Consider the following 23,573-nt stretch of genomic DNA (forward strand, 5'->3'; position numbering starts at 1 on the left):
GGTGAGCAAGGCAGGCATAGTCCCTGCTCCTACCAAGCCTCCCACCCCATCTGCCTCCATCAGGGAGGCAGACACCCAGCAACCCTTAATGTCAGAGGAACTGGGTACTGGGGCAGGGGCACTGCCTGGGGCACTGAGCCTGTACCCTGTGGCGGAGCTTGATTGAGAAACTGAGCAAGGCTCATTTTGCCCACAACTTGGGAGGAGGGAGGAGCTGGAGGCATAGGCAGGCCCTTGGCCATGGAGGACTTCAAGGCTGGCAAGGAGCCTGGACCTGATTCCAAAGGCCGTGGGAGCCATGGGGGAGCATGGAGCAGCGGCTCAGCCTTAGGCTGGGCTTCACAGGTCACACCTCCCGAGTTCTCCCTTGCCCCCTCCCAACAGCATGAGGCATGCCAACACTCAGGAGATGCCACTTCCCTACCCTCTCCTCATGGTGGGTCCAAGGGAGGAGACACAGTCCTGCCGTAGCCCCTGTGCCCTCAGGCTGTGAAGTCACTGCTTAGTCCATGTGGCGAGGGCCTGGCCTTCCCTCACACCCCCGCTCCTCCTGTGACCACAGTCCTCATGTGACCTTTCCTTTCCTCAGTGAACCGGACGGCTGGGCAGCACCCAGTCTTGCTGGGGAAGCCTCGCTCCAGGCTGCCTTTCAGTGACCCAGGCCCCGTGGGCCTTTTGCCATTGGCCTTGAGTGCCCTCAGCTCTGAGTTCCTCAGTGCCTAAGCAGCACGGGAAGTGCCTTCTCTCCTCCCTTGTCCCACGGGGGCACCTGAGAGGGCCACTGTGTCCTTACGCCTGATGCCCATGAGAGATGCTAGCTCCTGGGGAGCTCCTGAGACTGTGCACCTTGGATTGGAACCTGGGCTCGTAGCTCTGTGTCCTACGTGTATGCACCACTGCACATGCCTGGCCTGCCCAAGGCCCTTGGGGTTGCTGCATTAGCTACAAGGGGCTGCAAGGCTGAGGGTCCACTGCTCCTAGGAGCCAGGCAGGGCTGTCACAGATTTTCAGGTGGCTTCCAGGAGCCAGGCACTTTGTCCTACATCTCCAGGGCATGCCCGCTTCAGGATCTGGAACTTTTAATGTCTTCACAAACAAAACGCAACATGTCATTCCAGTTTTATCTCATCCAGGACTGTTCATAGACCTTTAACACACGATGATGTCACTGCCATCCAATTGTTTCCATCCTTTCTGAAGCCCCCAAATCCCCTACAAATCCAGCCCTGCTCAGTGCCAGCCCCTGCAGGGGCCCAACTTCCAGGGGCCCCCAACTTCAGGGAGAGATGAGTCACTCATCCTAAGTGAGAGGGACAGTTCGGAGGTGTTAGGGATGTGCCCTGGAGGCACAGGGCAAGGGCATCTCCTCAGAGTAGCCGGAGGGATCTGGTGCTCTGCCAGTCTGCAGGAGGGCAGGGTGGGGGTCTGGGCAGTCAGGCACCCCAGAGGGGCATGGAGGGGCCCTGCCTGCGGGCAAGGCACATGGCTTTCTAGGATGGGATGCCTGGAGCCCTCCACCCGGGCCACATGGACAGGACCTTGTGCTCTGGTGGTGAGGGTGCACCCAGCCCCTCTCATCTGGCTCTAAGTCCCTTCAGATCGGGACCACTTCTGTCTCTCTGTCGCTGTCATCCTGGGGCCTCTCACCCGGGCGCTTCCTGGCATCCCCCTCCTGGCTCAGGCCTGTGCTGCCCTCCCACCCGCATGCCTGTGAGTTGACTGTGGGTGTTACTGGGTGGCTGCCATCATCATTGCTGGCCAATAAGCCATTTGAGTTGTTTTCAGAGCTGCTGTCAGGCTGGAACTTGGCTCACCCGGATGCACAGAACATCTTCCCTGTCTAGAATTCAAGAGCATGTGGCTCCCACCTCCTAACTGCATAACCACAGAGGGAAGGTGACTTTGGACGATGAGTCCAGGGCCTCGATGAGTCCATGGCCTCAATGAGTCCGGCGCACTTGAACTTACAGATGGGCCGGCCAGGCTCTTTCCAGTTCTGCCACAGCCATCTTAAAGGCTGTTCCAGACCCACAGCGCCACAGGATGGCCAGGCGGGAGATTGCAGGCCCCTCCTCCTTCCTTCGCAGGCTGTGCCAACACTGGGCTTCCCTCCTCCTTTTGTTTCCAGCGCTTACGGCTCACTTATCCCATCCATCAACTTATCGTCACACATGCACACGTGCCAGAGAGATGGTTCTTACTGAGGCCTGCCTTCTCCTGTCCCCAAGGAACATACTGCCTAGTTACTGAATCAGAACCCATATGTGAAAATTTAATAGGGTACAAGAGGTAAACAACAAAACTCGGTAGCAGTGCCAGAAAAGGTACTAGAAAGACGTGACTGTGGGTAGGAGTTGCAGGGTGAATGCCGCTCGAGGCAGCAGCATGGGACAGCGTGTTCTTGGGGGCTCTGGAGAAGAGCTGGGATTCTGTGATGCTTGGAAGAGCAGGTGTTGCAAAGTGAGGCATGGACTGGGGGCCATCCCAGAGATACAATGGGGACAGTATATCCACATGGCGCAAGAGTTTGGCTGGGAACGCTCTTGGGTTGTGCAGTCAGAGAAGAGTTGGGCAGGGTAGCTCATGCCTGTAATCCCAACACTTTGGGAGGCCGAGGCAGGCAGATCACTTGAGGTCTGGAGTTCAATACCAGCCTGGCCAACATGGCAAAACCCTGTCTCTACTAAAGACAAAAAAATTAGCCAGGCATGGTGGCATATTCCTGTAATCCCAGCTACTTGGGAGGCTGAGGCAGGAGAATTGCTTGAACCGGGAGGGGGAGGTTGCAGTGAGCTGAGATCACGATGCCTCTGTACTCCAGCCTGGGTGACAGAGTGAGACTCTGTCTCAGAAAAACAAACAAACAAACAAACAAACAAACAAACAAACAAACAAACAAACAAACAAAAGAGTTGGGAAGTATATTCATTTGCTTGGGCTGCATGACAGTGCTGCATTTAAACAACAGCAATGTACTGCCTCCCAGTTCTGGAGGCAGAAGTTTCAGATCTGAGTGTTGGCAGAGTTAGCTTCTTCTGAGGCCTCCCACCTTGGCCCGCGGATGGCTGTCATCTCCCCACGTCTGCACATGGTCTTCCTCTGTGTGTGTCTGTGTCCTAATCTCCTTATAAGGACACCAGTCCTATTGGATTAGGACCCACTCTACGGACTTCATTTTACCTCTATAAAGACCCTATCTCCCAGTGCAGTCCCGTTCTCAGGCATGGGGATTGGGGCTTCAATATGATCTTGGAAACAGCACTCAGCCCATCACAGGAAGGTACAGAGTCAGGCTGCGGAGGCCTGGAAAGGCTGTGGGCTTCACTGGCGGGGCGTGGATGCCTTGCTGGGAGCTGTCTCAGTACAGGTGAGAGCTGTAGGACGGTGGTTTGTGGGCAGAGGAGTGTGTGTGCGGAGATGATTATGGAGTGAGAGGACCAACAAGGGGCTTCCTGGATTAACAGACTTCAGGAACATTGATTCCAGGAGCTGGGAAGAGGTCCTGGTGCTGGGCCACAGCCCTTGTTCCATCAGTGTCCCAGGAGGGCAGGCCAGAGCAGGCTGGGGGCGCCGTGCTGGTGGGTACCAGGCACCCCGAGGAGGGTGGGCATTCATGGAAACAGGGCTGGGCAATACGATTCTCAGTCATTCCGAATGCCCCTCATGGGTGTGGCCTCACCGCGTCCCTGCAACCACCCCGGGAGGTGGGCAGCATCACTGGCCTAGTTCACAGATATCAGATCAGAGCATTGGCGGTCCCAGTCATAGCAACTGGGCTGGCCCTCCTTTTGCTTCCTGGGCTTTCCCTGCCATGACAGCTTCCTCCCTGCAGTGTCCCTGGCTTCCCTGGCCCTGGGCATTGTGGCATCAGTGCTGGGTACCCCGTTCCTTGGCGTGTTACTGACATTTGACCTACTTCCTGGACCCTCCCCAGCAGACCTTGCGTATGACGGTCCAGGTGATGACAATGGTACAGCGAGTTTTTCATGCACACCTGCTAGTGCCAGGGTTTAAACATGAGGCCCATCCTCAGCATCTGCTGGATGCTGGCCACCTCTGAGTGAGGGCAGTGGGACCATGACGATGAGTGGGGGGAGGGGTAACAGCCCTCTGAACCAGATGCTGTTCTAGTCCTCATTTTACAGCGAGGAAACTGAGGCACAACAAGGCAAAGTTTCTTGGCCAGGGTCATACGGCTGATATGAGATGGAGCCAGGATTCAAACCCAGACAGCCCAGGTCCTCTGTGGATCCTGCAGGGTGCCCAGTCGGGTGGGGGAGGTGGATGCATCATTAGTTGGCCAAGATGAGCAGCACGGGGCCCTTGGGCGGCACAGCAAGGGGGCTGCTCCCAGGTGAGCAGGAAGAGGGTGCCTGACCCATGTTGGAGGATGAGCAGGAATCTCCCAGGCCATGGGTTGGTGCCGGGAGGGGAAAGAAAGGGCGTATGGGGCTGAGCTAGCTGCCCGTGCAGGGGCTCCAGGGCCTGAGAAGTCTGGGGGTGGGTTTCGCTCCGACCCCCACTTTCAAAAGATGCTGTAAGGCTGGCGCGGTGGCTCACACCTGTAATCCCAGCACTTTGGGAGGCCGAGGCGGGCGGATCACGAGGTCAGGGGATCAAGACCATCCTGGCTAACACGGTGAAACCCCGTCTGTACTAAAAAAATATGAAAAAATTAGTCAGACATGGTAGTGGGTGCCTGTAGTCCCAGCTACTCGGGAGGCTGAGGCAGGAGAATGTTGTGAACCCAGGAGGCAGAGCTTGCAGTGAGCGGAGTTTGCGCCACTGCACTCCAGCCCGGGCGACAGAGCAAGACTCCATCTCAAAAAAAAAAAAAAGATGCTGCGAGAACTTAGATCCTGCTGACCCTGTCCCCAGTGCCCTGCTCTATCAGCAACACAATGGGACCCCTCTTGCCCCAGTTTCCTGCCGTACAATATGGGCCTCTACGAACCGGGAGTGGCCCAGGAAGCAGGACTGAGCCCAGCTCTAAGAGCCAGTGTCGGAGGCACACATAGCTGGGGTCTCCCACGTTCAGGGGCGCCCTGGGATGTGGACCAGTAGCCGCTGTTTGACACCTGCCTGCTCCCCTGAGGGCATACCCCTCTGGGTGCCTGTCATGTGCCAGGCCTCCCAGTAGCTCTCTAGGGAAGCAACACTCCCATTTTACAGAGAGGAAAGCAAGGCTCAGCAGAGTTAAGTCGTGCGCCCAAGGTTTCAGCTAGTGGAAGTTTGCCCCAGGTCCAGTGTCAGGCCGGCTGGCTTCAAAGCTGCCCCTTTAGGTGCTCATTTCCTCCTCCCTCCACCCCTGTTGTCCTCTCAAGTCCACCTATTTGTCACTGAACTTTTGTTTTCTTGTAAGTTCTGTAGCTGCTACCAGTCGGATGAGGGAAAGGTCACCTGGTGGAGTGGATGGGTAATAAGGCGTGATGTGGGAGGCCAGCCTTTTCCTGGCTCTGCTGGTAACTTGTGTGGCCTTGAACTATTTCCCTCCCCTTTCTGGACTTGTGGAAGCCTGTGGCTGGGACTTGCCCATCTCCGCGTGCCCTCCCGCTTCATGGTGTCTGATTTGGAGGGGCAGAGAGGGAAGACGGGAACATTTCCGTTTCCCAGGGGCTGATATTCGCTCTCAAAAGAACACAACCCACCATCCAACCAAAGAAAGCCTCATTCCACCTCCCATCCAAAAATAAGGATGATAGAGAAATAAGCAACAGTCGCCTTTTTCAGGGAACCAGAAATAGCCTCCCGGGCTCCCCGCTCTGACTTCCCGAGTCTTCATTCTGTCTCTATTCTGGGAGAAGAGCTGCTGGCGCCGCCACTGCGAGCTTCTCGTGATCGAGAGGGAGGGACCCCTGCTGTCGCTGTCCCTCAGGCAGGCAGAAGGGGCTTGTCTGCTGGTACTGAGATGGTGGGGGTGCACCTGGGCGCCACCTGCCAGTGAAGACAGCCAGGCCTGGTTCCTTCCCAGCCTCCCGCTCAGCCGGAGCGTTCTCAGGTTGGGTCCAGTTCGTACATCCTAAGAGCAGCAGGTTGGGCCTTTGCACCGGCTGTTCCCTGTGCCTGGTCGGCGCCTCCCCAAGATGTGCAGCCCCCCTCACCTCCCCACCCACCCCGGTCTTTGGAAGGTGGCCCTCACCATGTTGTTCAAATGGCATACCCCACCTCTGCTGGCACCCCCATTTTGTTGTTAATGTTTCCCTGCCAGCTCCGGCCAGCTATACATTTCACTTATCTCTCTGGATTTTTGTCTGGGTCCCTTCCACTAGAATGTAAGCTCCTCGAGGACAGGGATGCCTCTGTTTTATTTATTACTATATTGTCAGCTCCTGGAATCTAGTAGAGGCTCAACATGTTTTTGTGTTGGTGAATGGTTATTGGAACAGTAGTACTCTACGTTTCTTATTTACTCCCACTTCACGGGTGTGTCGGGATGCTTTTGGCTACCAGAAACTGACTCAAGCAGTGCAGACATTGCAGCCTGTCATGCCCAGCAACCCGAGCAGGGGCAGCTCGGGATGCAAAACAGTCTGTGGCCACTGAGAGATGGGGTCCTTCCCAGCATGTGCTCTGTGGGCTCAAGACTGCCTTCAGCGAAGGCTGGTGCCTGAGCTTGGAATACGAGCTCATCTCAGTTGAGTCCCCACCCCACGCCAGAGCAGGAGTGGTCCAGGCAGCCGGTGTGTCTGCTGCTCAGAGTGTGGTCAGCAAGCTCCAGCCTGGGACGAATGAACAAGAATGACTGCAGACCTCCCTGCTTTCCTGGCCACCCAATTCCTGCTCCCAACTAGGCTGCTGTCTTTACAGAGTCTGGGATTTCAGAAGGGTGGGGGTGTCTGGCCTGATGCTGGATGTGGTCCATTCTTTGGAAATGTCTTGTTCTTGCATTTCATCTGGACTCCAGACATCTCTGGAGGAAGATGGACTCCCCTTGTTCCTTCTCTGACTTCACCTTGGACCCAGTGGGGATGGGGAACAAGACTCAATGCGTGTGTAGGGAGGACTGGAGGAGACCATGGTTGTGAAGCATTTACTTAGCCCAGTGCCCTGCAGAGGGCAAGCACGCTGGATGACAGCTACTGCTACTGAGAGGTGACAGAGTGCTGGCAGTCCTCACAGCCCTCGCTTGCTCTGGGCGCCTCCTCTGCCTGGGCTCCCACTTTGGCGGCACTTGAGCCCTTCAGCCCACCACTGCACTGTGGGAGCCCCTTTCTGGGCTGGCCAAGGAGGGAGCTGGCTCCCTCAGCTTGCAGGGAGATGTGGAGGGAGAGGCGCGAGCGGGAACAGGGGCTGCGTGCAGCGCTTGCGGGCCAGCTGGAGTTCCGGGTGGGCGTGGACTTGGCGGGCCCCTCACTCAGAGCAGCCGGCAGGCCCTGCTGGCCCCGGGCAATGAGGGGCTTAGCACCCGGGCCAGTGGCTGCGGAGGGTGTACTGGGTCCCGAGCAGTGCCAGCCCACCGGCGCTGTGCTCTATTTCTCACTGGGCCTTAGCTGCCTTCCCACCGGGCAGGGCTCGGGACCTGCAGCCCGCCATGCCTGAGCCTCCCACCCCCTCCATGGGCTCCTGTGCGGCCCGAGCCTCCCCAATGAGTGCCACCCCCTGCTCCAGGGTGCCCAGTCCCATCGACCACCCAAGGGCTGAGGAGTGCGAGCGCACGGCGCAGGACTGGCAGGCAGCTCCACCTGCAGCTCCCATGCAGGATCCACTGGGTAAAGCCAGCTGGGCTCCTGAGTCTGGTGGAGATGTGGAGAACCTCTATGTCTAGCTCAGGGATTGTAAACACACCAATCAGCACCCTGTGTGTAGCTCAGGGTCTGTGAATGCACCAATCGACACTCTTCTGTATCTAGCTGCTCTGGTGGGGCCTTGGAGAACCTTTATGTCTAGCTCAAGGATTGTAAATACACCAATGCGCACTCTGTATCTAGCTCAAGGTTTGCAAACACACCAATCAGCACCCTGTGTCTAGCTCAGGGTTTGTGAGTGCACCAGTCGACACTCTGTATCTAGCTGCTCTGGTGGGGCCTTGGAGAACCTTTGTGTCGATACTCTGTGTCTAACTGATCTGATGGGGACGTGGAGAACTTTTATGTCTAGCTCAGGGATGGTAAACGCACCAATCAGTGCCCTGTCAGAACAGACCACTCAGCTCTACCAATCAGCAGGACGTGGGTGGGGCCAGATAAGAGAATAAAAGCAGGCTGCCCGAGCTAGCAGCGGCAACCTGCTCGGGTCCCCTTCCACACTGTGGAAGCTTTGTTCTTTCGCTCTTTGCAATAAATCTTGCTACTGCTCACTCTTTGGGTCCACACTGCTTTTATGAGCCGTAACACTCACTGCAAAGGTCTGCAGCTTCACTCCTGAAGCCAGCGAGACCACGAACCCACCAGAAGGAAGAAACTCCGAACACATCCGAACATCAGAAGGAACAAACTCCAGATGCACCACCTTAAGAGCTGTAACACTCACCGCGAGGGTCCGTGGCTTCATTCTTGAAGTCAGTGAGACCAAGAACCCACCAATTCCGGACACACTACTAGGTTTTTTTTCCCCTTAATGTGTTGATATAATTAATGTATCATACATTTACCTTTCTTTTTTTTTTTTTTTCTGAGTCGGAGTCTCGCTCTGTTACCAGGCTGGAGTGCAGTGACACAATCTTGGCTCACTGCAACCTCCGCCTCCCAGGTTCAAAGGATTCTCCTTCCTCAGCCTCCCTGAGTAGCTGGGATTACAGACATGCGCCACCACACCCAGCTAATTCTTATATTTTTAGTAGAGACGGGGTTTCACCATGTTGGCCAGGCTGATCTCAAACTCCTGACTTCAGGTGATCGGCCCACCTCGGCCTCCCAAAGTGCTGGGATTACAGATGTGAGCCACCATGCCCAGCCAAATTTACCTTTTTTAAGTGTACATCTAGTTCTGTAGTTTTGATTATATTCACAAAATTATGCAGTCATCACTATTAATTCTAAAACATTTTCATCTCCCCCAAAGGAATGTACCCGTTTGCAGTCCCTCCCAGTTCCTTCCTTCCCCAACTCCTGTCAACCATTAATCTCTTTTTTGTCTCCATGGATTTGCCCGTTCTGGACATTTCAGATAAATGGAATCTTACAGTATGTGGTCTTCTGTGTCTGGCTTCTTCCACTTAGCCCAGTGTTTTCACGTTTCTTCCATGTTGTAGCATGTCTCAATACTTTGTTCCTTTTCATGGCTGAGTAATATTCCATTGTATGGGTAGACCAAGTTTTGTTTATTCCTTCTGCACTTGATGGGCTTCTGGATTGTTGCCCCATTTGGACTATGATGAGTAATGCTGCTGTGAACCATTTTTAGGATTTTGTGCGGACATATGTTTCCATTCTCTTGGGTATAAGAAGTGGAATTGCTGGATCATATGGTCACTCTGTTTAACTGTTTGAAAAACTGCCAGACTGTTTCCCAAGCTTTTGTACCATTTCTCTATTCCCACCAGCAATGTTTGAGGGTTGGAATTTTTTCCATACCCTCAGCAACACTTGTTATTGTTGGTCTCTTTTATTATAGTCATCCTGGTAGTGGTAAAGTGGTGTCTCGTTGTGGTTTTGATTTGCATTTCCCTGATGGCTAATAAGGTGCTTACTGGCCATTTATATGTCTTATTTTGAGAACTTTCTATTCAAATCCTTTGCCCATTTTTAAATAGAGATATCTTTTTAATTGTTCAGTTGTTGATAGTGTTTTATATATTTCAGATACTAGACCCTTCTCATGATTTGCAAATATTTCCCCCCATTCTGTGGGTTGTCTTTACGTTTTCTTTATAATGCTCTTTGAAGCAAAACATTTTAAATTTTGATGATGCCCAATTCTATTTTTCCTTGGGTTACTTTTGCTTTTAGTGTCCTATCTAAGAAGCCATTGCTTAATGCATGGTCATGAAGGTTCACATCTATGTTTTCTTTAAAAGTTTTGTAGTCTTAGCTGTTATAATGAGATCATGATCAGTTTTGAATTAATTTTGTATATGATGTGAAGTAGGGTTCCATCTTCATTCTTTTGCATGTGAATATCCAGTTGTCCGAGCACCATTTGTTGAAACGAATATTCTTTCTGCCCCTTGAATTGTCTTGGCACCCTTGTAGAAAATCAGTTGAGCATAGATGCACAAGTTTATTTCCAGATTCTCTGTTCTATTCCATTGATCTTTATGTCTGTCCTTAGGCTGGTACCACGTTGCCTCAATTACTCTAGCTTTGTAGTAAGTTTTGTAATGAGGAAGTGTGAGTCCTCCAACTTTGTTTTTCTTTTTCCAGATATTTTAGTGGTCCTGAGTCTCTTGCATTTTCACAGGAATTTTAGGATCAGCTTGTCATTTCCTGCAAAGAAAAAGCTGTAGTTTTGATGGCTATCATATTGAGTCTATAGATCAATTTGGGAGTATTGCCCACTTAACAATATTAAATCTCCTATTAATGAGCCTTGTGTGTCTTTCCATTTATTGAAGTCTTCTTTAATTTCTTTCAATGGTATTTTGCAGTTTTCAGTGTTTAAATTTATTTTTTTAAATTTATTTCTTTTTGATGCTTTTATAAATGGAATTGTTTTCTTAATTTCATGTTTGGATTGTTCATTGCTGGGGTATAGAAATACAGTTGAGGCCAGGCATGGTAGCTCACACCTGTAATCCTAGCACTTTGGGAGGCTGAGGCAGGAAGATCACTTAAGCCAAGGAGTTTGAGACAAGTCTGGGCAACATAGTGAGACCCCATCTCTACCAATTAGTTGGGTATGGTGGTGCAGTCACTCAGAAGGCTGAGCGGGGAAGATCCCTGGAGCCTGGGAGTTTGATGCTGCAGTGAGCTGTGATTGTGCCACTGCACTCTAGCTTGGGCAACTGAGTGAGACCCTGTCTAAAATACATATATATAATTTTCTCTTTTTTTGAGATGGAGTTTCACTCTTGTTGCCCAGGCTGGAGTGCAATGGCACAATCTCGGCTCACACCAACCTCCCTCCCACGTTCAAGCAATTCTCCTGCCTCAGCCTCCCGAGTAGCTGGGATTATAGGTGTGCACCACCATGCCTGGCTAATTTTGTATTTTTAGTAGAGACAGGTTTTCTCCATGTTGATCAGGCTGGTCTTGAACTCCTGACCTCAGGTGATCCCCCCGCCTTGGCCTCCCAAAGTGCTTGGATTACAGGCATGAGCCACCACGCCGGACCCATAAATATAATTTTTAAAAATTAAAAAAGTACAGTTGCTTTTCATATATTGATCTTATACCCTGCAACCTTGCTAAACTCATTTATTAGCTCTAATAGTTTTGGAGGTTTCTTAAATATGTGCATTCCTTGGGATTTTCTATGTACAAGATCCTATTATCTGCAAGTAGAGATGGTTTCACTTCTTCCCTTCCACTCTGTATGCTGTTTCATTTTTCTTGCCTAATGGCCACGGCTAGAACCTCCAGTACAGTGTTAAATAGAAGTGGCAAGAGCAGACCTCCTTATCTTGTTCCTGGTCTTAGGGGAAGTGTCTAGTCTTTCACTGGGGAGTCTGGGTTTTTCTAGAAGGTTGAAGAAGCTCCCTTATTTTCCTAGTTTGTGGAGTGTTCTTGCCATGAAAGGGTGTTAGATTTTTTCAAATGCTTTTTCTGCATCCATTGAGATGATTGTGTGGTTTTTGTCCTTTATTAATACGGTGTATTGCCTTGGTGGATTCTGTGTGTTGACACTGTTATCGTTATGAGGTTTGCCACAGAGCAGAGTAGCACACTGTCAGGAACCCCTTGAGCCAGGGAGCTCCATGGGCACTTTTTCTGCGAGGGAGGCTGTAGTCAACAGCAGGGGCCTGGGAGTCAGATGGTCTGGGTGTGACCTCCTGGCTGTACCACTGGCTCACCGTGGAACTCTATGCAGGGAAGTGCCACCTCTGTGCCCTAGTTTCCTCATCTGTAAAATTCTCAGGGGACAGGAGTGCTTCCTTGTGGGGCTCTTATGAGGGTAAATGAGTTACTGTGTAACTACGTGGAACAGTTTCTGGCGTGGAACACATGCAGTGTTTTGAGACATTGGCTACTGGCCACTAGTGATATTATGTAAAAACTTGGATGGGCCAGGGTGGGGAGGGACAGTTGAGGAGGGCATTGAAATCTGAAAGCCAAGCTGATTCACCTTTTCTAAAAACTCTGGGAGTTTTAAAAACCACAGGGAGTCTAAAAACCACAGGGAGTCTGGAAGCTCTTATGGGAGGTGGCCTGTTTGACCCCAGCAGCCTCCAAATCTTCCTGTGGGAGGAGGGGCCAAGGGTGGAGCCCAGGCTGGTGAGCACCCATCTGAAGCCTGCCTACAGCAGAACCCTCCAGTTTATTCAGGCCTGAGCACCATATCCTTTGAGGCTGGGTTGCAGGGGCTGTGTGTTTGCAGCGAGGAGGCTTTTGCACAGACTGCTTCCTCACTTGACAGCCATGGAGGGCCTGCCAGCCCTCACAGTGTTCCCACCCTGCCTGGGGCCTTGTTTGGAAAATGGCTTTCAGCTGAGCACAAGCTCCCCTCCCTCCCCACCCTGACTTTCCTGACTTCCCCTCTCCTGTGCTGCCAGGTGAGCCTGGCTCCTTGTCCTGGCTCTGCCGTTGACCGCTGTATGACCTTGGGGCCTGTTTCTGGACACTGTCAGGGACCGCTGGGGATTGAACAGGACTCTGTGCAGAGGGCCTGCAACACTGTCTGCCAGGGGCTCGGGAAACACTGGCTCCAGACCACCCTCCCAGTGCCCCAGAGAAACTGCAACCCCCCAAATCTTTCTGTTTGGAGTTTAGACTGTGAGGGTAGGAGTGGGAGAACAGGGGAATGAGGATGAGGAGGGAGATAAAAGCACTTTTATATGCCCTGTGTAATTCTTGGCATTTGTTTTTATGAGATAAATGAGGCTGGATCTACCTTGATTTAATGTCCTGACCTCCTAGCCAGCCAAGTAGCTAGCAGCTCGAGACAGTCCGCTTCGCTCTGTTTACTTTTGGTTTGGTTTCCAAGCCTGTGGGTGGCAGACTGCCCCCGCCCCGCTCACGCTCAGCCTTTCCTGGCCCCTGTGCCCTAAAGTACAGGGTGGTCCCACCTCTGTGGTCTTATCAGGGAAGGGGGACAATGACAAGAAGCAATAATAACAAACCAGTAATTTCATCATCAGCAGAGAGATTCCAAATACGTTTTGTTATCCCACAAAAAATCAGTTTACCCCTGCTCGGTGCCAGGCACGAGTCAGGATGAACAGAACAGGTCAGCTTTTGAGGGTTTTAGAAAGTTGGGCTCACCCTTAGAATCCACTGGGTGGGCCTGGAGAGGGGCCCAGGAACGCCAAGCTGTGAAGGGTGAGGAGGCATTGGCAGGGGGACCAGGCGCGGCCTGGGCTGGAGCATGCAGCAGAGATGCAGTGAGCGTGCTGGGGAGGCCACCTCTGGAGCTCCATGCAATGCCCTCAATTATGTTAAGTAGTCGGCAGGTGAGGGGTCAGGCAGTGTCCATGTGGAAACAGCTGTGTCACTACCAGCTAGTTCTTTAATCTCTCTGACCCCAGTTTCCTCCTCATGGGATTATTTTGCAAACTGTAGAGGTGATGCCGGCAAAGCCCTCGGTACAGCGCTAGACACATGCTAAGAGCTGTATTGTCACTGCGATTATTATTAAGCCAGTGTATCACACGGCGGGAAAGTCTTTATTGAACCAGAAAAATAGTCACGGCTTATTAAGTTAGGATTCAGGTTACAAAACAGTATCCTGTTTGTACAGCTCTCTGTGTGTAAATGTACGCGTGGCTAAAAGGCCACAGTGGTGGGGTAGTAGTTGTAATGTCTGTGAATATGTACATTTTTTACTTTTCTGTACTCTTCGGATTTTACACAGTGATCACACACGAGTTTTGTAATTACAGAAATGTTATTAGACAATGTAATGGCAGGGCTGTGGTTATTGCTCACACACACAAGCACATGGGACTGCAGAGTTTGGGGACGGTCAGATCCAGGAGCGTGGGGGCACTGAAGGCCCCTGGGGTGGGGCGGGCTGTCGCAGGATGTGCGCCTGGGGCAGCTGCCCAGGAGCTGTGCTGACCAGGCCTCCCTTCTGCCCTAGATGACAGGATCTGCTCACCACCCTTCATGGAGCTCACGAGCCTGTGCGGGGATGACACCATGCGGCTGCTGGAGAAGAACGGCCTGGCTTTCCCGTTCAGTGCGTACCATCCCAGCTCCACCTGGGGGCAGGCGCTGCAGACCACAGGCCAGCATGGGGGACGGGCTGGGTTTATAGTCCCCTCTGGATTTAAGCTCACCCGAGGATGGACGGGCACATGGCCCTGGGTCCCACTTCCACCCACACCATAGAAACGGGTCCTGGTAGGGGGCACAGGGCAACGTGCTCTCCTGCCTGGCCTGGGGGTGTCTACCCACACGTCACCCTCGGTGCAGATACCAGGTGTCCAGAGTCTGTGTCTCAGCTAGAGTTCCTTTCTAGACATGCCAAGTACCCCTGCCTCGTGGGTGAATGGCCTCACTAATTTCTCTCTGCTTCTCTCTCCCCAACCCATAGTTTGCAAAACCAGAGTGGCTCATGGCACCAACTCTCACGAGGTGAGTGGAAGAATATGTGACTGTCTGTTGCCCCTGACCCCCATCCTTTCCACTCGTCGTGTCTCACTGCTACCCTGCCGGCTTCCTCACTGCCACTGCTCCTGCCCTGCTGTTAGTCCTGGCTCTTTGGTAGATCGCCTCCTTCTCTTCCCTGGACTCCAGAAGAATAGAGCAGGAGTGCTGTGGCTTCAAACACTGTCTGCAACCTCACCCCAATGCCTGTCCTGTCCCTAAGGCAGGAGGATGTGCTGGGGACCCATCTGTCCTCTGTGGAGCCTGTCTTAGCTCTGGCAGCCATAACAAACCCCAGGCACTGGGTGGCTTTGCCACATTTATTTTCTCACAGCCCTGGAGGCCAAAAGTCCCAGGTCAAGGTGCCAGCAGGGTCAGTTTCTGGTGAGGGCTCTCCTCCTACCTCGCAAATGGCCACCTTCTCTCTGTGTCCTCACACGGCCTCTTGTGTGTGTGAATGGGGAGGGGCAGAAAGTAAGAGCAAGCTCTCTGATTTCTTCTGATAGGGGCACTAATCCCATCTTGAGGGCCCCGCCCTCAAGACCTCCCAAAGGCCCCACCTCCAGATACCACCACAGTGGGGCACGGGCTTCAGTGTAGGAATTCTGGGGCACACGTTCAGTCCATAGGGGAGCTTGTGCGAGTGATGCCCTGCAGGTCTGTCTGTCCTTTGGGCCATCAGTGTCATCTCCTTGAGGGCCTGTTTTGTGGCAGGCACCGGGCTGGGCCCACATGAGGGCTGTTAGCTCTGAGAAGGCTCTGACACTGCCACAGGGGTCTGCCATGCTGCTGAATCGAGACGGGCCAGGGAGGAAAGGAGGCCACTTAGAATCAACGCCGTGGAATGCTTTGATTCACGAGTCACCCACCTGCCCATTCATTCTTTTATTCACTCTATGATGTTCCCGGCCACCTTGAGGACCACAGGGACCAGGGGACGGATGCATAGTATGTGAGTCCTCTCCCTAGAGAGAGCCAAGGAGCCTGTGAGCATTCCGGGGGCTAGAGGAGTGGATGGTCATGCAGGGGCTTCGCTGGGGCCAGGGCCCGCACCACCCACAGGAGCCACACCTGGGGCCTTGTCTTTGCCCTGGACACAGCCCTGCCTGGGGTCTCCCCACTGGGCACATGTGGGGGTGCGCTGGGCAACAGGCATCTGACCAGAGTGGGCTCTCTGGGGAAGGCCTGTCCTTGGAAAGCCCCACCAACAGAAATCCTCCCCAGAGCTCACGACTAAAAGGGGAAGATTCAGCAGCATGGGCCTTTCCTGGGTTATGTACTGCTCTTTATCCCTGGCCTGCACTTCCGGGGAAGTGTCAGCAGACAGTGTCGGCGTAGCGTGGCACATGCTGTGATGGGAAGGAGTGTGGAGACAGCCTGCTGTCCTGTTGTCAGTTGTCTGAAATCGGGAGCCCTCATGTAGTCTTCCTGTGGGTGCTGGCCCTCCTGCCGCAGCCTACCTGGGCTCTGTGCCCGGTGCTGGCAGCACCCTCCGGGATGTGCCAGGCCAGGGAGGGAGCAGGAAGGCTCGAGAGCAGCAGTGTCGGTCCCCAGGCCCCACTCAGCCCCAGTACCTGCCTGCCCGCCTTCCACCAGCCCCTTTAACCACCCAGTGGTTCCTCTGTGTGTGAGTTGCTCGGGTGTTCCCAGACGGAAGCACAAGCACAGTCATTAGTGTGATTAGATCGGCCTAACTCAGAACCGGGCAGCCTGGGAGGAGGGAGCCACTTCTGCGAGTCACTCGAGGCCTGAGGGCCGGGGCTGTGGAATCCCACAGACCTGGGACCGATTCTGGTGCCGTGTGTTGCCATTTGTGCGACTTTGGCAAATTACCCAGCCACCCAGAGTATCACATTTGTGATTGGAGACATTAGCGGCTTCTGTGAAGGATGAGGGGTTACTGCCAGGGTTGCCTGGGTGGACTGTTGGATGAGCTGTCGGAACCAGCTGCCCTAGAGCCTGCCAGGTACTTGCTGAAGGGGATGGGGGTTCTGGATCCAGGTGTACCCCTCTCAGGATGCCTCTGATGGGCCTCGGGACTCTCAGCCCTCAAGTTTGGGGTCAGCACGCTCAGGGGAAGCTATAAATCACCCCTCATTCTAGCCATCTGGCTCAGGATATTTGTACGGGCGCCCCTCCCTCTACTCCCCAGCAGGCTGTCTGGGTCCACTGCCGGCAAGGTGTGCCACCACGTCCCATGTACTCAGAGACCCCAGTGGACTCGTGTGCAGACAGGGCGTGTTAGCATTACAGGGACTTGCCCTCTGGGGTGGACACTGTCCAACCAGATAGGCAGAGGTTGGGGGACAAGCTTCTCACAGATTCCAGGGGTACCCGGGGAAGCCAAGTACAGCAGGGGTAGAAAATAGCACTGTGCATGGCTGGCTTTAGATAGGGCAGCAGGTGCTTCTGACTCCGGGCAGCAGGTGCTTCTGATCGGGAGTCCTCATCTGCATCCCAGCCCACCCACTCACTGCCTCTGAATCTCCCAGCCCCAGACTCAACCAAAACCAAGACCATTTCTGCTAAACCACTCTGTCTTCATTTTATGTTCATAGAACTATTTGGGTTTTTGTTTTGTTTTCGAGCCAGTGTGAGGGTACTCATTTGCTCCACAGTGGAATCTGTCTTTTTTTTTTTTTTTAAGCTGTAACTTAGCCAAAAGCTCAAAGCACCCCTGAAGCCACCCATGATTTTGCAGAGGAAGACAGTAGCGCTTAAGCAGGGTGGGGGCCCAGCCTCGGCTCACACAGAAGTGCTGAGCAGGCACTCCAGCCCCTGCCTGACTCCAGAGCTGCTCGTGTTTTTCCTGTCCTTTATTCTTGTCAGAAGGCTGAGGAGATGTTCACTGCCCCCCAGTGCTCCCAGCACAGACACACACTTTTTGTTTTTCCCATGTGGCCTGGATTTCCACGTCTGTCCTGCCCAGCTGAGCTCCAGGCACGTAGGGCCGGCGCTCCGTGACAGCTGACACAAGGGGTGGCAGCTGGGGAGGCAGCCAGCTGTCCAGGGCCCATTTTCCCTGCTCAGCAGCCCCAGCCGTCTGGTGGCTCCTTCCTGGGGCCCTGCGGGCTGAGGGATTAGCCATGACCCTGGCACCAGCAGCTGGATCGACTAGGCCTAGGGCCCACCCCTCTGTCCTTAGAGCAGACCCTGTGCAGAGCCTGTGCTGGCCGGGGCTGAGAGGGTTTTGGCAGCTGCCCCCCTGCACTCCCTACCCCAGCCCCTAGCAGATCCTCCTGTCAGGGACCTTTTTCCCCAGAGGAGTCGGGGACCAGGAGCACAAAGGCCTGTTGTTTGCAGAGTGTCACGTGGCTCCGTGTGTAGGGGCGCGACTGGGTGCTCTGCAGACCCAGTTCCATCCCGGGCTCGCTCACTGTCCGGCAGTCACTGAACCTATCAGCGCCTCATTGTCCTCATCTGTGAAAGGTTGTATGCTCACCTCAGATGCGCATTGTGAGGGAGACACTAGGTAACTGGTGTACGTGCTCAGAACAGGGCCTGGCTTGTCACAACTGCTTGACAAGAGGCAGCCGTTGTCATCATACAGGCTTTGACCCAAGGCCTCCTGACTCCTGCGCCTGAGTCATCTGCTTCCTTCCTCCTCCTCCCGGGTCTTTGTGGAGGATCCTTTAGGATGTCAGAGGGTTGAGTGGCACAGAACCTCAGGGGTCCCCTTCCCTGGACCACAGTGCGACGAGTGGCTCCACACTCTCAGAAGTTGTGCAGTGCACAGCCAGCTTGATCTCACATGGCAGGCCCGGTGGAGGGAGGATCTCCAACCCTGCGGCAGAAGGGATGCATCCCCAGGTGTTCTTCACAAGTCCCACTCCACTCACCCTAGCTCGAGGCTCCTCTCGGGGAGTCCTCGTGCCACGGGACCAGGGATGGGCCTTGGTGGAGGTGCTCTGGACAGGTGACACACCTGTGTGTTGGAGGCTGAGAGGGTGGTGGATTCTGACAGAGCCTTTGACCCCTCGTCTTCCCAGATGGCTATCGTGTTCAACCAGGAGGGCCTGAACGCCATCCAGCCACCCTGCGTGGTCCAGAATTTCATCAACCACAACGCCGTCCTGTACAAGGTGTTCGTGGTTGGCGAGTCCTACACCGTGGTCCAGAGGCCCTCACTCAAGAACTTCTCTGCAGGCACATCAGGTAACCGCTCCTCTCGCCATCTGGGGCTGAGCGAGACTCAGGGGCCCAGCTGGGATGTGGCAGCAGCTCTCTGTCCTTCAGCACTGCCCCCGCCACCCTGTGTTCTTGGTGGGATGGAGAGGTGCTCTAAAGGTGGAAAGAGTTGTGTACGGTGGATAAAGAGGTCTTGGGGAACTAGTAAAATGTCCCTGTTCGCTGGGTCATTGTAGGGGGCCCCCCCACCTGAACCTCCGTAGACTCCAGGACGCATCCAGAAGTGTTCTGTCCCCAGGACGCTTCCTGGGGACCCACACAATAATGATATTCACGGAGGAACACACTGGGACAGGTGTGGCCAGCATGGTGTGGATTGGCCTTCCAGGGAAGCGAGGGCAGGTGCTGCCTGCTGTCTCCCGCTGAGCCGTCTTTACCTTGGGTCTCATTTTCCCTGGGGGAGCCTGAGACAGAGTTACAGCGTAGCTGCCAGAGTGAATCAGGCTCTGTGAGAAGCAGCAGCTGCCAGGTTACAGGTCTTCTTAGGTGCAGGACTCCTACCATGCCAGTGAGCGGGTTTTGAGTCAGTGGACGGTGGTCTAGGGATCCCGCGGGTGTCACGTAGGGTGTTCTCTGCATGGTGCTGTTGTTGCTGGGCCCGAGAAGCAGCCTCCCAGGGAGCAGCCTGTGGACCCCGCTGTGCTGAGGGGCCTTCCTTCCGCCAGCTGCTCACCGCCCTCTCCAGCCTCAGCCATTTTAAAAACAGACACGGAGTTAAAGATTTGCTGGCAGTGGAGCTGCTCGAAAGAATGTTCTAGTGGCTTCTGAAGGCATCTCTAAGGCATGTTCTGGAAACCTTTGGAACAGTGGCAGTGTCTTGGGATAAGTAGCTTTCCAGGAGGACCCTTTGGAGAACACTCACTGCCCCGCTGTGGCTTGTTCAAATCAGCCGCACATTTCTTTCAGCAAGGGGAACCCACGTCATCAGAAGCATTCAGACGCTGGCTGTTTTACCTCCACCTGAGCAAACAGATGTGTCCTCTTGGCATCCCTCCTCCGGGGACTGCCTGTGGCCATCCACACCTCCTGGCTGGTGTGCCGCCCGGCATGGAGGGGCTGCAGTGGTGCGGTCGCCCTCTCAGCCCTTCTTCCCGTAGATGCCTCTTCTCTTTCCATGGACACATATACAGAGCATGGATACTTTGGAAACGTGCAGGTGTTCATTTTCCTCCTGAGGGCAGGCGGCCTTCCTAGCTGGGCATGTGGCTCCCAGACTCAAGGCTGTATTTTTAGGGTTTGGGACATCCTGGTCCCAGCCCCTGTCCACTGGGTGGGAGCCAAATGCTGGAAGCATACTTTTATATGTGGCTATATACCACCAAGTGATATTCCTCAAAGTTATGGGCTGGAAGAGGCTGACATTTTTTAAAATGCTGTTTATTCCCTAATTTAAGAAAATAATAATGTTTAAGACTATGGAAAATATGTTAACAGGAGTTATATTTTATATCAACTCCTTTCTATTTTTACCCAAGTCACCCCATCTCTAAAAGAAATTTACTGTCAGATCTCCTTTCTTATCCACACAGAAGTGTGGTTGGGTTTTTCTGGGTTTTTTTTGTTGTTGTTGTTGTTTTCTCCTTTTTCCTCCTGTTTGCAAAATGCTGGGCCAGTTTCCATCTTGATGCTAGGAACCATTAACAGCAGAGTGCGGGCTCCTGTCCTGTATCTGTGAGGACGAGGACTCCTTGCCTGTGCGTCTTCTTGTGTGACCATTTCTAGGTTGCCAGTTTGCCATAAAATGCAGACCAGGAGACCAGACGTGGTGGCTCATGCCTGTAGTCCCAGTTCTTTGAAGAGACCAAGGTGGGAAGATTGTTTGAGGCCGGGAATTTGAGACCAGCCTGGGCAACATAGTGAAACTCCATCTCTACAAAAAAAAAAAAAAATTAAAAAATTACCTGGGCCTGGTGGTGTGCACCTACAGTCCCAGCTACTAAGGAGGCTGAGGCAGGAGGATCGCTTGGTCCCAGGAGTTTAAGGTTGCAGTGAGCTGTGGTCGTGCCACTGCACTCCAGCCTGGGTGACAGTAAGACCTTGTCTCTTTAAAAAAAAAAAAAGCAGATGAAGCCCAAATAGTAGAGAAACACACAGAGCTAAAAAGGAGAAATGTTTATTCTGTTCACATGAACTAAGTAACTGTTAGTGTGTCTCTCCATCCCCAAAGCTGATTCTGTGTCCCCATCTCTAGGGCACTATGCCAGGGAGCTGTGTCCCCATCTCTAGGGCACTGTGCCAGGGAGCTAACGTGGGTTCTGTGGTTTCTGCGTGTATGTTCTCTTTCTGGATAAGAAGTGTAATGCAACAGCAGCCTTTTAAGCTGGACCGGTTGGAAAGGGGGTTTGGGACTCTGGCCTCTTTCCGCCCCCCACCCCAGCTTTCCAGTTTCCTTTGCCCAGTGACAGGTCCCCCAGCTTCCCATGGCCACGCAGGGATGGAGGCTCCTTGAGTGGGATTTTTCTGGACCTGGGATAGAGACAAGGACACAAGTCTTCACTTGACAACTGCCAGTCTCCTTTGCCTGTCAGCTGCACTTTTGTTTTTTACGTGTTGACATCTCAAATCAAGTGTGCCTTATAGCCAGTGGCATCCGTGCAGAGGCTTTTGCTGAAGCTGAAGTCAGGTTGTGGCTTGTGCCATCCACCAGGAACATTTTGTGTTCTCTGCCCGTGGTTCACATTCACGGAGAGATTGTTTCCCTCCCTCCACCCTGTGCCAGGGTAGAGATGAGCAGCTTCCTTTGCTCTCCCTTGCTATAGAGTGGGTTTATTTCTTGCTCATCTTTATTTACCCTGAGGACACGGCGCAGGCTCCCAGCTTTATGCAGGTTCCCTCCATTATTCTCTCCAGCTTGAGCCTTGTTTCTTAGGCATGTATGAGTGGAGTGGGAGGCAGCAAACTTTTTTTTGCAAAAGGCTAAATTATGAACATTTCCAGCTATATGCGATTCCATCCCAATTATTTAATGCTGCCGTTGTAGTGCAAAAGCAGCTGTAGATATGTAAATGAGTGGCACGGCTGTGTTCCAGTGAAACTTTATTTACAAGTGCAGGTGGCCGGGCTTACAGTCTATAGTCTGCTGAGCTCCTCTCCAGAGCCTCTCAATAGTCAGTGATACAGCGTTTATCAAACCTACCATGTGCCCAGCCCTGCGTGAGCTGCTGGGGATCCAGTCAGGGGCTAGACAGGCACCCAGCTTCCTGCCCTCATGAGCTTGTATTCTGGTGGGAGAAACTGCACACAAGGAGAGAAATAATAAAAGGGTCAACTGTGGCCTGAGATGAGGGGTTCTTAGGGGAAGAGAATGTGTCCTGGGATACCACTGGGTGAGGGGAGCCACTTGGAAAGGGCAGCTCAGGTGGTCCCTCCGCAGAGACGATACTCATGGTAACTGGAAGATGACTTGGGTCACCATCTGTAGCACTGGGACACATTCTCCCCATCTCCTTCGCCTCCCGAGAGAGAAGAGATGAAGCAAATAAGGCTAAAAGCAGTGTGGTCCAGCTCATGGCTATACTGCTGAGTTGCTGGGATGTTTGGGGGCTAATCTTATCATTTATTGTTCTTTTAAACCTATTTTTTAAATCCATAAGTTGAGAAGAAAACACACACATTCTTCCTTTCATTGCCCTCCCTCCCTGTAGAACATTGGTGGTAGTTGTCCACCGGTGCTGTTGGGCTAGTCCAGGAATAGACTGCACGGGGCACCCAGAATCCAGGGTGCGCTCGTGAGTGAGGGCTTGCCGCTACATGCTGGGAGCACCGCCCTGGTCTGGTGTGTTGGAGGAACCGACAGTCTTGGAGCTGGCCACCAGGTCTCTTTCCCTGATGCCTTCTCACTTGCCTCAGCTTTCCATCGTCTCTTGGGTGACTGGCAGCCATGGGAGGCTGCTCCCATTCCCTCCGACCCCTGCTCAGACCGCACGTAGAGAGGAACTGAGCCCAAACCGTCTCTCACTGCCCTGCCAAATGGTCTTATGGCCAGAGCTCCCAGGTCAGAATTAGCCAGAAGGGCCAGGTGCGGTGGCTCATGCCTATATCCCCAGCACTTTGGGAGGCTGAGGCAGGTAGATCACCTGAGGTCAGGAGTTCAAGACCAGCCTGACCAACATGGCAAAACCCTGTCTCTACTGAAAATACAAAAAATTAGCCAGGCATGGTGGCGGGTGCCTGTAATCCCAGCTACTCAGGAGGCTGAGGCAGGATAATCGCTTGAACATAGGAGGCAGAGGTTGCAGTCAGCCGAGATCGGGCCACAGCACTCCAGCCTGGGCGACAGAGTGAGACTCCGTCTCAAAAAAATAAAAAGAAAAACAGAATTAGCCAGGAGGAGAAAAGAGCCCCTTTTGAAATGTCCTGTACTCCAGCTCTTCCTGCCAGAGAAGCTGTTGAGTTGCATGATCTGTCCAGGTGAGCAGACACTGGCCGGCCCCTCTGAGCACCCAGCTCTGGCCCTTCCTGGCACCCACTCAGCACCCACGTATTCTCCTTGCGGCTCCTGCAGACTTCCCAGCCTCCCTGATCTTTGCTGTGTCTACCTGTGCTTGGTGGCCCTTCCTGCCCCTGGGCCTTCTCCGCCACTCAGCAACTGCTATTCAGGATCTACAGGGAAATAGGTGGGAAGGTGCCCTGAGCTCAGGGGGCGGAGCCAGGCTGGGCTACAGGATGAGAAGGTGGGCAGTGTTCCCCTCCCAGTTGCTCGAGCCTGCTCCAGCCTCAAGCCCATGGGGCTTATGCCATCCCCACAGACTCCCTCTTCTT

General features: G+C 53.4%; 1 protein-coding gene across 6 annotated transcripts in view; it reads left to right on the plus strand.

The window, feature by feature from the left end:
• ITPK1 (inositol-tetrakisphosphate 1-kinase) overlaps nt 1-23,573 on the plus strand; it is a 181,003-nt gene that overhangs the window by 140,724 nt on the left and 16,706 nt on the right. For all 6 annotated transcript variants that reach the window (XM_032135071.2, XM_058429642.1, XM_032135070.2 and 3 more), the window contains 3 exons: nt 14,116-14,214; nt 14,572-14,612; nt 18,614-18,779. In XM_032135071.2, the coding sequence (XP_031990962.1) occupies nt 14,116-14,214; nt 14,572-14,612; nt 18,614-18,779 (306 nt within the window). The remainder of the gene's footprint in view (nt 1-14,115; nt 14,215-14,571; nt 14,613-18,613; nt 18,780-23,573) is intronic.

Source organism: Hylobates moloch, unplaced genomic scaffold (genome assembly GCF_009828535.3).
Source record: "Hylobates moloch isolate HMO894 unplaced genomic scaffold, HMol_V3 SCAFFOLD_16, whole genome shotgun sequence".
Classification (NCBI taxonomy): Eukaryota; Metazoa; Chordata; class Mammalia; order Primates; family Hylobatidae; genus Hylobates; species Hylobates moloch.